Here is a 17,844-nt window from a genome sequence, read left to right as displayed (position 1 = left end):
ACAGTGAGTCATGCTTGTAATCCTGGCACTTTGGGAGGCGAAGGCAAGGGGATTACCTGAGCCCACTGGTTCAAGACTAGGCTGGGCAACATGGCATGACCTTGTCTCTACAATAAATCAAAAAGTTAGCTGGGTGTAGTGGCACATGCCTGTAGTTCCAGTTACTTGAAAGGCTGAAGCAGAAGGATCACCTGACCCCAGCAGGTTGAGGCTGCAGTGGCCGCGAATGTGCCACTACACTCCAGCCTAGGTGACAGAATGAGACTTAGACTCAAAATAATAAATAAATAACACCTCTGTGTCTTGTCTAGCCATATAGTTAATAAAGGGAAGGCTGAGAGTTATATTAATAACTTTTTACAAAGATATGAGGATAATTTTTCAACATCTACACGGGTATTAATAGAACTAAAACAAGTTCATAAGTTTACGTTGGAACAGAAAAATTTTTTTATTCTATAAGCTACCATCATTTTTTTTTTTTTTTCTTTTTTGAGTTGGAGTCTCACTCTGTCGCCCAGACTGGAGTGCAGTGGCCGCTCCCAGCCACCACAGCCTCGACCTGCTGGGCTCCGGCGATCTTCTGCCTCAGCCTTCCAAGTAGCTGGAACTACAGGCGTACGCTACCATGCCCGGCTAATTTTTTGATTTATTGTAGAGATGAGGTCTCACCAAGTTGCCCAGACGGGTCTCGAACCCGTGGGCTCAGGCAATCCCCTCACCTCAGCCTCCCAAGACGCGGGATTACAGGCTGAGCCACCGAGCCCGGTTTACCATCACTTTTGTTAACTTGATTTCTGTGTGGACCATATTTTAGCTGTGTAACTTTGGGTAATGTCTGACCTCTGAGCTTTAGTTTCTTTTTGATTGTTTGTTTTTGAGTTGGAGTCTTAGTCGCCCAGGCTGGAGTGCAGTGGCATGCTCATGGCCACCCCAGAGTTGACCTGCTGGCCTCGGGTAATCCTTCCGCCTCAGCCTTTCAAGTAGCCAGAACTACAGGCATGCACTACCATACCCAGCTAATTTTTTATTTTTTTTGTAGAGACAAGGTTTCGCCAAGTTGCCTGAGCTGATCCCGAACCCACAAGCTCTGGCAATGCACTCTCCTCAACCTCAAAGTGCTGGAATTACAGGCTGAGCCACTGGGCCCAGCCTGAGCTTTAGTTTCTTAACTCATGATATTGCAGTATCAGTAATTTCTATATCAACTGTAAAATTGTATATGTATTTCCATTCTCCAGAGAAAGAAACCTGTTGTTAGTATCTCAGATCTCACTGTACTGCTATATAATTTTCCCCTCCATCTTGAAAGCTAAAAAAGACAGGATCCAACAAAAAGGCCCAGAAGGAAAAAGGGAGTAGGTCACTTAATTGTCTTAAGTTCTTCTAGTTTGCTCCTAACCAAACAGCCATGGAAAGAACTGTCAGTAAAGTATCTTCAGCATGCTTACAGGAAACATAGCGGAGCTATGATGACATAAAAGCATTGGAAGCTGATAGCTATTTTTAAAGAGAGAGTAGACATTCAGTGACCTCACATTTAAGCTAAGCTAATGAGAAACTGCCTAGTAGAGGTTCTCAGAGTGTTTGCTTTAGTGTATCCAGTGAATGGCTTATTAGCACAGTAGTTGTTTATATGTAAATTATGCTCTGTAGCCATAGCTACCACATATTAAAGCCTGCTAGCTGTCAGGTATTGTGTCGGGGCCTTCACAGCTATCATGTTCACAAAAACCCTGTGAATCAGGTAGTGGTATCCTCCTCGCAAGCTGAAAAAACAGACTCAGAGATTCAGAGACTTCCTTACAGCCACAGAGCTAATAAATAATAGTCTGTGTCTAACCAAACCCAGGCTCTTTATATGATAATAGATTAGCCTGCTTCCAAATATTTTTATTCTCAAATTTTTGAAACACCCCTCTTTCAGACTTGTATAATATATTAATGTGTACTGTCTTAAAGGGGAAGTAAGTTTAGTATAACATATTATGGGCTATCAAAATTTCTGAATCACTAGCCTTATGCATAAGATTCTTAAGTTCTACTAGGGGTCTTGTAAATCTTAATAGATCTTGGTCACTTACACAAAGCTGTTTTTTTACATTCCCCTTACTTATGAAAGTAATCGTAGCACAGGGTGGCTAAGAGCTCCTAAGTCAGAATCCCAGCTCCACCCCTTCTTTTAGTGGTATAACTGTGGGCAGTTTATTTACCCTCTGTATGCCTCAGTTCCTACTATAGAAAAAGTATAATAATTGTTCCTACCTAATAGGATTCTTGTAAAAATCGTGTATATTAGGCATTTATAAGTGCCTGGCACATAGTGAGTACTCCATAAATATTACTTATTGTTACTATTGTGGTTGCTGGGTTTTTTGCTATATTTTATTGTTAAATTTTTATTTTATATTTTTTAATGTACACAGTAACATTTTCTAATAGATTTTATTTGCTATAATTTTCAAATCTGGGGGACACTGAATGTAACTTTTAAATCTCTTATACCCGTATAGCTTTCCAAATAATTTATATTTGTATATATATAATTCTTATTCAGTACATCAAATGAATTATTTTTAAATAGAATGAGTTAACTTCAATTGTATTTACTATTTTTTATCTGGTTGAAGTAATTTTTATCATTTTATTTAGGACATGGACCAGTAATCCATAATGCTGAAGCTAAAATTCAAGAATACATTTCACACAGAAATATCCGAGAAGAGCAAATTCTTACAGTATTTCATGAGAACTTTGAAAAATCATATACAGATATGGAGCTTGTAAAAATTATTTACAAGGTAATTTTCATTTATCTTACTTGTACAGTTATAAATGTATTAGAATAATCTATTCAGTAGACTGTTTAATAGAATAACCTATTTAATAGATATAGTAAACTTACCACATCCCATATCAGAACAAACCTGTTGATTTCATAAGTTACGCCTCTTGTCTAAATTTGAAACCAGCAGTCTCAACTTTCCAAAACACTGAAGTTAAACAAAAACTGACCTGGCCAGGCAACCCATAATCTCAGCACTTTGGGAGGCCAAGGCAGGAGGATCACTTGAGGTCAGGAGTTCAAGACTAACCTGAGCAACACAGCAAAACCACCTGTCTACAAAAATTTTAAAAATAAGCCAGGCATGGTAGTATGTGCCTGTAGTCCCAGTTACTGGGGAGGCTGAAGCAGGAGGATTGCTTGAGCCTGGGAGTTAAAAGCTGCAGTGAACTATGATCACACTATTGCACTCTAGCCTGAGTGGCAGAGCTTTTTAAAAAACCTTTAAAATATTTTTTAAAACAACAAAAACTGACCTTAGAGAACAAAGTAGCCATTCTGAGTCATCATTAAACATTATGTATTTTACCCTGTGGTTGAAGCTACCTAGTGATTCAGTTTTGTAATGATTTATGCATTATTCTGGCCGTCTTGATTATGTGGAATCCTAGCCTGCAGCAAGTGAAAAGGGATAGTCTGCTATAGACAAATATTGGATAATAGCAGTGAGAAGCAGTAGCATTGCCTAACAGTGGAGAAAAAGGAGAAAAACGCATATCAAAGAAAACAAGTGGAGTAGTATGCAGGTAGAGCACCTTAATTATAGCTCAGTGGGCTCTTAGCACATCTCTGCATGCCAGCACTGTGTGGCAGTCAGTATAATTCAGTTTTCAGCGAATGCTTATTAGATGACTGCCATATAGGGAGTGTGACTTAGAGGTTAAGAATGTGGGCTTTGTAATCAGCTACCTAGGTGTAAAAATTTTCACTACCACAACGTGTGCAGCCATAAGATACATGAGATTGTAACTAAAGATGAAGTCGGAAAGGCAACCCGGGGCCAGTTAAATTAATAAAAGACCTTCATGTCCCATAAACCAAAGTCATCAAGAAACAGTTCACATTCAGTGTGCCTTGTTTTCAAAGGGAGGGATGAATGGTTCAAATATCTATCAGGACACAAAATATATAATTGGCAAGAGAGTGGGTAAGTATCTAAATTGTGTGAAATAGTCACTTCCTCATAACACTAGAGGTTAGTCACTCTAGGTTATACCTCAGTGCTGGGGGGTTTTTCCTAACCTAAGTACAGACAGCAGAACTTGGCTAGAAAAAATGCTGATTTTGCATTTGGAGTTGTCTGCAGAAGCGTATTCACTGTGCAAGGGTGTTCACCTGTTGCGTATAGAAGGGCATAAGTATTTTAGAGTGATTTATTCAGTCAGCAAGTATTTATTGAATGCCTTTTATATGCCATGCTGTAAACTAGGTGTAGAGATACAAAGATAACTACAGATCCCTATTGCCAGGGGATTTGTAGTTTAGGGAAGGCAGAAATATTCAATAAATGCTTGTAATACTGGCTCTGTCATAATTGCTTCCATTTACTGAGCACATGCTAAATACTATACTAAACACCATATATATAGTACCTTGAATTTTTATCACATAAAGATACTGTTATTCCAATTTAATAGATAGATAAACTGAACTTCAAAAAGTGTGAGTGACTTTCCCTGGGGCACACAACTAGCAGATGTCAGATCCCCAAATCTTGTGTTTTCTTCTACATCAGCCTCCCTCCAAGTCCTATACATAGTATGTCAGGGCACAGAAGAAAGAGAAATCAGTTATATCTAATGATGATGCAGGGTAACAAAGCTTGTCAGTCAGGCGCAGTGACTCACGCCTGTATTCCCAGCACTTTGGGAGGCAGAGGCAAGAGGATTGCCTGAGTCCAGGGATTCAAGACCAGAATGGGCAACTTGACAACATCTCGTCTCTACAAGACATCAAAAAATTAGCTGGGCTTGGTGGTGCTCTCCTGTAGTTCCAGCTACTTGGGAGGCTGAGGCAGAAAGAGCCCCTGAACCCAGCAGGTTGAGGCTGTGGTAGCTATGAGCATGCCACTACACTCCAGCCTGGGCAACAGAGTTAGACTCCAACTCAAAAAAAAAAAAAAAAAAAAAACAAGGCTTGTCTGGGAAGCCTTCTGAAACTTATTTAGTTGAATCTTGAAGCAGAGTAAGCATTTTTCAGGCCAGAGTAGAGGAAAAAATATTCTGTTTTTTGAGTCAGTCTCACTCTGTCACCCAGGCTGGAGTGCAGTGGCACGCTCACAGCCATGTAGCCATGACTTACTGGGATCAGGTGATCCTTCTACTTCAGCCTTCTAAGTAGCTAGAGCCATCAGTGTGTGCCACCATGCCTGACTGATTTTTTTTTTATTTATTGTGGAGATGAGGTCTTACCATGTTGCTCAGGCTGGTCTCAAAACCCTGAGCTCAGGCAAACCTCTTACCTCCGCCTCCCAAAGTGCTGGAATTACAGGCATGAGCTGTAATGAACTGTACCCAGCTAATAATTTATTACAGGCATGAACTGTACCCAGCTAATAATTTATTCTAAACCAAGGGAAAGATGTGTTTAAACACTAAGAGTAATAAAAGAGCATTGTGTGCTTGAAACACCACAAAGAAGCATCTATGTCTGGAGCACAGGTTGTATATGTGGAAGAGAGATCCAAAAAGTGAGGGGAGAAAGGAAGGCATAATCGGATCATGGGAAGCCTTGATCGCTAGCTAAAAATTGGGATTTTAGCCAATAACCTGGGAATGATGACTCGAAGATCTTAGGCAAGGAGGTCGCATAATGAGATCTAGAAAATCACACTGCGCTAATAGACATAGTATATGGTACTGGCACTTAGTGAGAGTTTGGTGTTGGGAGTTTAGATTTGAGGATCATTAATGAATGATATTGCTCTGGTGAGTTGGCTGAGTTAAAAAGAGAGCCAGTGATACAACCCATTGTAAACATCAGTGTTTAAGAGAAGGCTGAGGAAGACTATCCAGGCTGAAGACAAATTATGAGAGATATGTTAACCAGGGGAAAAAGGAAAGATATCTCCCAAAGAGAGAGAATAGCCAGTTTATTAAACAGGTACAATGAGACTGAAAAGAATCCACTGAATTTTGACTGAGATAATTTAATGATCTTGGAAAAAACATTTTTAGGGAGCTGAGAAATACAGACAGTGAATTTAGTCAGGAAGCTTAGCTTCAAAAATATTATCCTTATTTAAAGAATAAAAAGGGCTGGGTGTGGTGGCTCAAGCCTCGGCTTTGGGAGGCCGAGGTGAGTAGATTGCCTGAGCCCGTGGGTTTGAGACCAGCCTGAACAACTTGGCGAGACCTCTTCTCTACAATAAATCAAAAATTAGTAGTGCCTGTAGTTCTGGCTACTTGGAATGCTGAGGCAGAAGGATCACGGGAGCCCAGCAGGTTGACACTGGGGTGGCCATGAGCGTGCGTGCCACCGCACTCCAGCCTGGCGATAGAGTTAGACTCCAACTCAAAAAAAAAAAAAAACAGAATAAAAGGAAGATTTGCTTTGTTTTTCATTCAGTATTATTTTGCTATTTTAGCAAAAGTAAAAGAAAAATTGTGAGTCTTAAGGTTGAAATATATTTACTTTTATCAAAATGTGCAAATATTATTCTGTAACTTAATGAAGCATATGGCCAACTGTTTGTAGCATTATCAAAACTCTAAGAATAGGTCGGCTGCAGTAGCTCATGCCTGTAATTCCAGCACTTGGGAGGACCAAGACAGGAAATCACTTGAGACCAGGCGTTCAAGACCAGCCTGGGAAACATAGCGAGACCAGCCTGGGCAACCAGCCTGGGCAACCAGCCTGGGCAACCAGCCTGGGCAGAAAATTAGCTGGACGTGCACCTGTAGTCCCAGCTACTTGGGAGACTGAGGCGGAAGGATGGCTTGAGCCCAGGAGTTTTTTGAGGCTGTGGTGAGCCAGGATCACACCACTGCACTACTGCCTAGGTGACAGAGTGAGACCCTAACTCAGAAAAACAAAAAATAATAATAATTTTTGTTGGTTTTTTTTTTTTTTTTTTTTGTTTTTAGCAGAGATGGAGTCTCACAATGTTGACCAGACTGATCTTGAACTCCTGGCCTCAGGTGATCCTCCTGTCTCAGCCTCCCAAAGTGCTGAGATTACAGGCATGAGCCCCTACACCTGGCCTCAAAGAATAATTTTATATAAATTCATTCATAAAATATTAATGAGTGTTCTTATGCTAAACACTGTATTCAGTAATGAACAAAAGAGACACTGCTATTGTCTTTATGGCATTTACAGTCTGTTTCATCTGTAGGAATAGATAAGGCCTAAAGCAAGATGTGTTCAAAGTAAAATTACTTAGGTCATTGCTATTTTAAAATGTGTTAAGTTAAACTTTTCTTCCTTTGTTACACTGTGTTTTTATTTAACAGTTTCAAAAAGATTAACTGTGTTCTTTTTTTAAAAAAAGAAATGTTTTTCTTTCACCCTCATTTTTCTTTTAGAATACTCCTGAGCATTTGCATAAAGTAGCTAAACATAATCTCTTGCTTCATTTGAAAAAGCTAGAAAAAGAAGGGAAAATATGTAAGTATACTTATTTTGTTACCACCATTTAATTTAAAGATGCATTAGTTTCCTTTTAAGAAAAGTAACACCCGTCAGAGTTTTCCCTTGAATATTACTTTAAGTTGGAGAGACAAGCCAGAAGGTCAGTAGCACAAGGCCAGTTGACCACAAATTGGAACCAAAACCTCCCATAGGAATTAGAATTTCGCCTAGGGTTCTGATCCTTACCCACTAGAATGACAAAGACATGTAGTGGGAAGATAGCTTCTCTTTTCTCAGACCCCAAAACCACAAAGAATTTTATATGTGGTAGATTTAGGAACAGCCAAAGGTTTTAAGCAGTAATAAAAGTAGTAAATTCTAAGATATTAAAGCAGTAATTCTGTAATTATTTTTTGGTGTTAGATGAATTTGTCAAAGTAATCATATTTATAGAAGTTTAATCCTTAAAATCAAGATGTTTGAATTTCATATAGAAGCCTCTGTAGTGTTGTTACAACGTACCAAAATCACCCCAACCCTATATTGAGCAACAAAATTATTTTAAGAATGAGTGCTTTTCCTAGCCACAAGATAACTTAAAATCCAGTGCATTTACTTGGGCGTTGCTAAATTTTTACTCTGATTTTCCTTCCACAGTTAGCAATACAGATCCTGACAAGAAGTGGAAAGCTCATCTTTAGTTCCAGATTAATGAAAGTTTTGTTTTGTTTTGTTTTGTTTTTAAACAATGACATGATTCCTTTACTATGAAGTATGTATAGAGAATATACAGTATAAAACATTGAAAATAACTGTAGATCATAAACAGACCCTGAACATTTACCATAACACTATAAGAAAGGGATTGGCAGTAGTGAGAGACTGCCGGGGTGGGGTTAGGGCACACAACATCAATAAGGGTAACTGATCTCAAACCAGGCAAAGTGAGGACCAAAGGAGGCCCAAACTTTATCTATATGATGACCACTTATATACCTAATCCTGAATTGTACCTCACATCTTTAAAATAAAAAAGAAAGAAAGAAAAAGAAAATAACCATAGATATGCTTTTAAATAATGTCATATTTATTCTAAAATATGTAAGTTACATTATATACATCTATGATATAAGTTATTTATCTAATCTTGGCCATATAACATTTTACCAAAAATTCAGAATCCAACTTTATCAATTTTCAGTAGATTAAGTAAAATGGTTACTTTAAAAATAATAAGATTTAGTATTTAAATTTTTTTACATTAAAGAATTAATTTGAGATTCGTTATCTACTGCCAGTGGTGATTAACACTGTTCCCAGGAATTAGAATTTTGCTGTTTCCAGCTGCTTCAGTTAACAGCACTGTGTATGTACTCCTCCCCTTCACTCAATCCTGTTCTATATCTTTAGATAAGAGCTTTGTTTTCATAGTTCTATTCATTATACCATGATTAGGTATTGGTTCTGTTGCTCTGTATTGTGTATTTTCTTATGGTATCCCACAAATGATTCATTAAAATCAATTTTTGTTCATTCAAAAATTCCCAGTTAAAAGTATTATGTGATAAGTAATTATTTCTGTACTCTATTAGTGCAACCAACATACTTTCCAAGGCTAGATTTTAGTATACAAGTAGCCATCAGTTTAAATATGAATTATGCACCAAAATTTTGTTTTTAAATTAGAGGATTATAAGACGGGGCATTTCTTAAATATAAGTAGTGTTCTTATATGGTCGTTAGGTTCACAGGGTAGTCCACCAATATTTAGGTAATCCATAAGGTTCCCAAACTACTAAAATAAGCTCAGAATCCAAAGAATGTGTTTTCTTTACTCTTCCCTAAAAAATAAGACTTTACATTTCTAAAAAAATCTTTCTGCCTCTTTTCTCAAGGGCCCTACCATTTCTATACCATCCTAATATGCATATTCTTATGTCCTGACAACCTGTTTTATTTCCAGAACTGTGTATATTATAAAATAACTGTAAACTCACAAAAAACAGCCCAATTCACAAATAGGCAAAGAACTTGAAGACACATATCCCCAAAGAAGATACACAAGTCGCCATTAAGCACATGAAAAGATGCTCAAAATCGCTAATCATTAGAGAAATGCAAATCAAAACCACAAGATACCACTTCAGGCCCATTAGGATGGCTGTTCTTTAAAAGAGAAAGAAAAAGAAAGAACAGGAAATAACAAGTATTGGGGAGGAAGGAGAAATTGGAACCCTTGTGCCTTGCTGGTGGGAACATAAAATTGTGTTGCCACTATGGAAAACAGCATGGTGCTTCCTTAAGAAATCATAGAATTAACATATGATCCACCAATTTCACTTTTGAGTGTATGCCAAAAAATTGAAAGCAGGGATTTGAACAGATATTTGTACACCCATGATCGCAGTAACGTTATTCCCAATAGCTAAAAGGTGGAAGCAATCTAAATGTCCATTGAAGGATGGATGGATAAATAAAATGTGATGTATGCATACAAAGGAATATCATTTCACCTTTATTTGTTTTTGTTTTTGTTTTTGAGTTGGAGTCTCACTGTCACCCAGACTGGAGTGCAGCGGCCGCTCCCGGCCACCGCAGCCTAGACCTGCTGGGCTCCGGCGATCCTTCCGCCTCAGCCTTCCAAATAGCTGGAACTACAGGCGTGCGCTACCACGCCCAGCTGATTTTTTGATTTATTGTAGAGATGAGGTCTCGCTGCCCAGGCGGGTGTCGAACCCGCAGGCTCAGGCAATCCACTCACCTCAGCCTCCCAAAGGCGCAGGATTATAGGCTGAGCCACCGAGCCCAGCTCATTTCATCTTTAAAAGGAAGGAAATTCTGACACGTTACGGCATGGATGAACCTTGAAAACATTATGCTAAGTGAAATAAGCCAGTCACAAAAGGATAAATACTATACAATACCACTTACATAAGATACCTAGGATAGTAAAATTCGTAGAGACAAAGTAGAATGGTGGATGCCAGGGACTGGGGAGAGGAAGAAATGGGGAGTTCATACTTGGAGTAAGCAGTTGCACTTTGAAAGATGAAATAAGTTCTGGAGGACGAGGTGCAGTGGCTCATGCCTGTAATCCCAGCACTTTGGGAGGCAGAAGCAAGAGGATTGCCTGAGCCCAGGGGTTCAAGACCAGCCTGGGAAACTTAGTAAGACCTCATCTCTACAATAAATAAAAAAGAAAGTGGTGGTTGTGGGCCTATAATTCCAGCTCCTTGAAAGACTGAGACAGAAGAATTGCCTGAGTCCAGGAGGTCAAGACTGTGGTAACCATGATCATGCCACTGCATTCCAGTCTGGGTGACAGTGAGATCTTGACTCAAAAAAAGAAAGAAAGAAAAATAAGTTCTGGAAACTGATGCTCAATTTCAATATAATTAATGCCACCTCATTCTCAAAAATGACTAATTGTTCGCTTTTAAAATAATATCCTCCCCATTACCACCACACAAAAAAATCAGTACCCCATTCCCTAAGTACACCACATTAGACAAGAAATCTAATTATACAAAGATGTGAATGATTAATTTACCTCTTGCTTCACTTCCTGTCTTTGAATGAAAACACCTTTCACTTGGTCAAATCAGAAAACCCAGGAGTCATTATTGATACATGTCTCTTCTTTATCTCATATGCAATTCTTTGCCAGGTATCTGGTGCCTATTCCACCTCCAGAGTTTATCTACCTCTTGCCCACCAATAGCCCTTAGTTCAGGCCATCATCCTCTCCTGCCTGACCTAGTGCAAAACCTTTCATTCTGGGCTCCCTACTTCTATTCGTGGAGTAGGTTAGGGGACAGGAATGAGAAGGAGATCCTGAGCTGAAGGAATCCCATGTAAAAGCCACGGAATCAACGTCCTGTTATAGTACCATGGCATGGGTCAGATACTACATGCTGCAAGTAGAAATGCCAGAAGAGGAGTGATCATGGAAGCTATTGAGTGTATTGGTTACTGAAAGAGCCTAGCAACTGAGAACTTTAACAAAAACAATGGTATTCATTAACTGTCTGCTTTGTGCTGAGTACTGAGCCACGCACCAGGCATACAACAGTAAACAAGAAGCTCCACCTTTAGTTATGGAGATGCACAATCACAATGCAAGGTACCATAAAATTTGTTAGGAGCAGAGGAAGAGTACCTGGTTGAGTCAGAGAAAGCCACTTAGAAGAACCTGAACTCAGTCTTAAAAGATGAGTAAGTGGTAGAAGAAGTTACAAGTATTTATTTGGGAGATGGAAGGAATTGTTCCAGTTGGAGGAAATAGTATAAGCGCATAAACATATGGCAGAGTATCACATGGGTGGGGAACTAATTTACATGACTAGAATATAAGGTGGTTGGGGGTTGAGGTCATAGGGACAGCAAGAATCTCATGGGAACACAAGTCACACAGGAGCCAATGTGTTGTCATCCAGCCAGGTTTCACACAGGCTGGAATATATATAGTAATCCAGGAGTCAGAAAGCAGGTCAGGTTCCAGGACAATTCTAGTATTATTTTGTTGCCTCTTCAGCAGCAAGAGTTTGTCCTCTGCCATTCTGGTGACTGTGCTCCTCTGTTTTTAGCACTCCAGACAATTACTTGACCCTCCATTCAGTATACCCAGTAGTGTTTGTTTACTCATTTTCCGTTGACTCAAGAGTTTCTACATTCCCCTTGTCATCACCTCTTCCTTCTCTCTCTGTCGCTTCGGGTTCTGTGTTGCTTGCAACCGAGTTACCCTCTTTGGGTCTCAGACGGAGATCTCAGAGAAGAGGACCTGATTGTTCATTGTTCTCTGTTTGAGTTTTTTTGCCATGCTGTCTTATATGTTACTGACCAGCCTCTGCTGACTGTTCTGGACCAATAATCCAGGACCAGTAGGGAGTAAAGGAGAAGCATAAATCCGTGGATTTACTTGTGTATGCAGAAAATATCTCTGGAAAAACACCCAAAAAATAAACAGATAATATCGGTTCCCTCCCAAGAGGAGAATTTATGAGTAGCTAAGGAAGGGGATAGGACTGGAATCTTTATCATTTATTTTGGATTTGAATTATTTGCGTGTATTCCTATTTAAAATATAAATAATAAAACATGTTAATCAAAAGTCCTGAGCTGTCTCACAGAATCTAATGGAAAAATGGAAATCTGAGCTGCCACCCCAGTCTGCACTGAGGAGCTCATGAAGGAGGTCTGGGCTAGGGACATGGATTTGGAAGTCATCAGCATTGAGGGTGCAGTTGAACCAATGGCTAAGTGTGTGTAGGCAGCCTCGAGGTGGGTCCGGTAGTCCCCCTTATCCATGGTATCATTTTCTGCAATTTCAGTTATGGTCAACTGCTTCCAAAAACAGATGAATACAGTACAAGAAGATCTTGAAAGTACCCACATTCACATAATTTTATTACAGTACATTGTGATTCTATTTTACTATTGTTAATCTTTCACTGTACCTAATTTATAAATTAAACTTTATCATAGGTATAGATGTCTAGGAAAGAACATAATAATGTACATATAAGGTTCAGTACCATTTGGTTTGCGATTTCAGTTGTCTGCTGGAGGTTTTGCAATATATTCTCCGCGGATAAGAGAGGACTGCTATATGCAGGAAAAGTAGTTGGCAAGGAAGATTGGAAAGACTAAAGCAAGGACAGGACAGTCACTGGGGGAGTGATGGTGTAGCAGACAAGAGAGGTATCTCAAAAAGGAAGGTCGGCCGGGCTCAGTGGCTCAGCCTGTAATCCCAGCACTTTGGGAGGCCAATGCAAGAGGATTGCAGGTTCAAGACCAAGCCAGGCAACCTGGCGAGACCTCGTCTCTACAATACATCAATACTTAGCTGGGTGTGGTAGCTCACCTGTAGTTCCGGCTACTTGGAAGGCTGAGGGCAAGGATCGTCGGAGCCCAGCAGGTCGATTCTGGGGTGGCCGTGAGCACTCCAGCCAGGGCAACAGAGTGAGTCTCCAACTCAAAAAAAAAAAGGAAGATCCACAGTATTAAAAGAGGACTTTTATTTATGCTTGTGAGCATATTTTATCCATTATAGTATTACATGACATTAACTTCTCAATGAAGTGTCTATTACCAATTTTATCCTGAGCCATTGCTCATAAATGCTAAATTTCTCTCCGAGTCTCCAACAAATCCACATTAAAATCAATTAATATATACAATTATTAAAAACATTATTTGAAATTTTAATTCTTAGTATTGATTATTTATGGCATATTGGACACGTTTATTGCTACTCCTAAGAAATAATAGTATATACAGTTATATATTAAATAATAGCAAAAGATATATATCTGCAAAGTCAAAGTACAAGAGGAGACTGCAGAGATTTCAACCAATTTTTTTTTTTTTTTTAGTTGGAGTCTCACTGTCACCCAGACTGGAGTGTAGTGACACACTCACGGCCACCCCAGCATCAACCTGCTGGGCTCTGGTGATCCTTCCACCTCAGCCTCCCAAGTAGCCTGAACTACAGGCGTGCGCTACCGCGCCCAGCTAATTTTTGATTTATTGTAGAGATGAGATCTCGCCAAGTTGCCCGGGTTGGTCTTGAACCCACGGGCTCGGGCAATCCTCTCGCCTTGGCCTTCCAAAGTGTTGGGATTACAGGCTAAGTCACTGAGCCCAGCCTTAACCAAATTTTGAAAGCAAGCAGCTGAATCCGAGGCAGTGATAAGGCCAGAGCCTAAAACTGCTGCAGGAGGAAAGAGCCAATTCACCCCTACCAAACCTTCTCAGAAGATTAGGTCTCAGTAGCACCAGAAACTGCAGTAGACTCTGACCTAAAAGTGGGGTTGTTAAATGCTTGTATGTGCAGCATACCCCAATATCTCCTCTTCAGTGCTATGCAGCCAGGCAGCCACCACTTTCATCTCCCCAAACAAGAGACTGATGTTTATTCTTAGAGGTGAAAGGCAGAACAGTAGACCTCCATTGATCTTTCCTTACCTGTCCCCAGGACCGTGATTCCCTGATATATGAATGCCCCTTCAAAGGTTGGAAAATTCTTCTCTAGAGAAAGTGAATATTTCTAAAGAAAAAAACCTTTCCACGCAGTTGTATTTGTGGCTTCTCCAACAGAATGGCCACATCTCATTACAGTGAAACCTGCCAGTTGACAAATGCTACTATATACACACATATATACAGTTTCCAATCCATTTTTCATAAGTCCAAGCATCATCAGAAACAAAAGTGCATGTTTACAATAGCAAAGCCACAGAACCTACCTAGGTTCCCATCAACAGTGGATTGGATAAAGAAAATGTGGTATATATACACCATGGAATACTATGCAGTCATAAAAATGAATGAGATCATGTCTTTTGCAGCAACATGGATGCAGCTGGAAGCCATTAACCTAAGAAAATTTACACAGAAACAGAAAACCAAATACCACATGTTCTCACTTATAAACACTGAATACACACAGACATAAAGATGGGAACAACAGATATTGGGCATTCCTAAAAGGAGAAAGAAGGGACAAGGGTTGGAAAACTACCTATTGGGTACCGTGCTCACAAGTTGGGTGATGGGTTCAACTGAAGCCCAAACCTGACCATCATGCAATATAGCCACGTAACAAACCTGCACGTGTACCCCCTGAATCTAAAAGCAAAATTATATCAGAAAAAAGTACAAAACAAGCAAGAATAAGGAAAAAAGATAGTGCACAGAAAAAAACTGCAATTATTAGTAATCTTAGATAAAAGAAGGCATTATTATTCATTAAAAAAGAATGGCATACTATTAAAAATAGTTCCATGAAAAAGCTTTGGTATGTAACCAAAATAAATAGAAGTTTGGAAAAAAAAAATTGAAGAAGTTTTCAGGAATAGAACAACAAAAAACAATAATAGAAAATAGAAAAGGCAGAAGAATTTAGGAGGAGACCCGGAAGTACAATGTCAAAGTAATAAAAGTTCCAGCGGTGGGGGGAGACTGGAAATAGAGGCAGAAATTATCAAAGAAGACATATAAGAAAATTTCCCAGAACTGGAAGACAAGTCTAAATCAAAAGAGGCTACTTAATGCCCAACAAGAAAAAAAAGATAATCCAACCATTATGAAACTTCAGAATACCTGGGATAACGTGAATCTCTTAAGGAATTCTAGGTTGTGGGTGTGGTTGTAAGATTAGGGGTGTATAATCACTTAGAAGGGAACACAAATCAAAAAGGTTTTTTCAGTGCAGCAATGGGTATGAGGCCATAAGGTTTTCAAAAATCGGAGAGAGAAATTGTTTGCATCCTAGAAAGGTATAACCAAACAACCAATCAATCATGTATGAATATAAGTACTCAAAAAGTGTATCTGCCATATACCTCTCTTTAGAGACGTCCTGGGTGATGCACTCTAGAAAAACAGGAAAAGGGAACTCACAGACTTGAATTAGTAAATCCAACACAGAAAAACGTCAAAAGAGAGTTTTAATAGAAAGCCCAAAGCCTTCTCCAGACTGGAGCAGGAAGAAGGAGTGCTTCAGAGACAGATCTCCAGGTAGTAAAAAACTGCTGGTGGTTATGCAACAGCTCTGGTTGAACAATTGAAACAGTGAGTTCATAGAAAACTATGCAGGTAAAAAAAAAAAAGTGAGATAATTATTTATTACAAAAAAACGAATGCAAGGAAGGAAGTAATCCTGAAATACTTTCTGCCTCTGCATTTTACATAGGCAGTACTCTAAACACTGACTAAAAATTGTGATATAGGATAACAGGAGAAAAGAAGGGGGAAGTCAAGAATACTAAGTAATCACCTATAACAGAAAACCAATAGAGTCTGAAATTGACAAATCAAGAAATAGTATAAGCATCTATTGGTTAATAGCAGAAAAATATCTAAAAAGAATTTAAAGCAGTTGCCTTTGAGAAGTGGGAAAGGGAAGAGAGAATGGGACAATGTTTTTCCTGTTGGTACTACTTAATTTTTAAATTAGGTCTATTCATTAGTTTGGTATAAATTTACATTTTTAATGTCAAAATACTAATATTATGCAATAGATAGATTCCAACTTTTTAGTTAAGTAGAACAAGCATTTTTGTCCTAGAATTTTCTCCTGCAAAAAATTATCAAGAATTGGAAACAATGAAAGGTGCATGCTTATGTAATGCTCACTTAGGTTTAAAGATGAGAATACATCAAGTTCATATTCTTTAATGGATACTATTCACAAGCATAAAGTCTCTCCTAAAAGGAAATTTTGCACGTAATATACAGACTATAGAAGCTAGAGAATTATGGTGAACTAGAGTTAGAGACTTCTATGACCTTTAAAGTTTACTGCAACATGAAGACTATCTAAAAAGAACTAGACCCAAGGTCACCTGAATCCAGCAGAGTGCTGTACATAGATCTATGGTAGATCTCAACTTTGTTTTTCAGCTACAACATTGTAGAGAATTAAAGATATACGACAGGCCAGGCGCAGTGGCTCAGCCTGTAATACTAGCACTTTGGGAGACCAAGGCAAGGGGATTGCCTGAGCCCAGGGGCTCGAGACCAACCTGGGCAACTTGGTGAGACCTTGACTCTATAATAAATCAAAAAAACTAGCCGGGAATGGTGGAGTGCATCTGAAGTTCCAGCTACTTGGAAGACTGAGGCGGAAGGATCACCTGAGTCCAGCAGGTCAAGGCCGTGGTGACTGTGGGTGTGCCACTGCTCTCCAGCCTGGGCAACAAGAGTGAGACTCCAACACACACACACACGAAATCTATGATAGTTCAAGTTTCTCAGCAACTAGCCAATATAAAGAGAAAAGGTACTCTGCCTCTATCCCTCAGTCTTCAACATCATTTTTTCTCTGTGGTTGGTCAAGTTACCCACTACAAAGTCTGCAGAAACACTAACACTTACCTGACAGATTCCCTGACTTATTTTTACTAATATTTTGAAGAAGTTTGGGATGGCTAATAACCCATCCCAAGCAGTCCCCTTAGTAAAGAATTTGTCTTTCCTGATAGATTTGAAAATAAAGACCAATCTGGAAAAGCGTATGTTCTACAAATCAGATGTTTCCCAATGTTAGGTTGCAGCAATTTAGGATATATGTATATGACCTTATATTATGCATGATTATAATAATACCTTGATATCTTTGGTACTTGTTTTGAGGAAAATGCATCTCTACCAAAAACCAACAAATTTATTTTTCTATATTTTTCCCATGATTCCAAAAGGTTTTAATCCATCGAGTATCAATTTATGCCTTTTAGGGTGAGATTACCATATACCCTAGTGGCATGTAAAGCAGCCTGTGCTTTAAATATTTTCCCAAGAATTGAAGAAAAGTTTCACTAGATGCATTCTGATTTTACATCACAGAAGCCTTCCCAGCCTATTTTGTGGAAGTTGATTAACATTGCTTTCTTTCCCTGCTTCAGTGTTCAAAAATGATGGAAAAA

General features: G+C 39.0%; 1 protein-coding gene across 1 annotated transcript in view; it reads left to right on the top strand.

Annotated features, from left to right (window-relative positions):
* The window catches only part of LACTB2 (lactamase beta 2), a 33,334-nt gene extending 25,098 nt beyond the window's left edge, over positions 1-8,236 (top strand). The window contains exons 5-7 of the mRNA XM_008064589.2: positions 2,653-2,801; positions 7,372-7,453; positions 8,075-8,236. Of these exons, the coding sequence (XP_008062780.1) occupies positions 2,653-2,801; positions 7,372-7,453; positions 8,075-8,118 (275 nt within the window). The 3' untranslated portion in view covers positions 8,119-8,236. The remainder of the gene's footprint in view (positions 1-2,652; positions 2,802-7,371; positions 7,454-8,074) is intronic.
* The last annotated feature ends 9,608 nt before the right edge of the window (positions 8,237-17,844 follow it).

This window comes from Carlito syrichta, unplaced genomic scaffold, assembly GCF_000164805.1.
Source record: "Carlito syrichta isolate Samal-C Ts95f unplaced genomic scaffold, Tarsius_syrichta-2.0.1 Scaffold307738, whole genome shotgun sequence".
In the NCBI taxonomy this organism is placed as follows: domain Eukaryota; kingdom Metazoa; phylum Chordata; class Mammalia; order Primates; family Tarsiidae; genus Carlito; species Carlito syrichta.
Note: the sequence above shows the minus strand (reverse complement) of the source record. Positions and strands in the feature narration are given on the sequence as shown.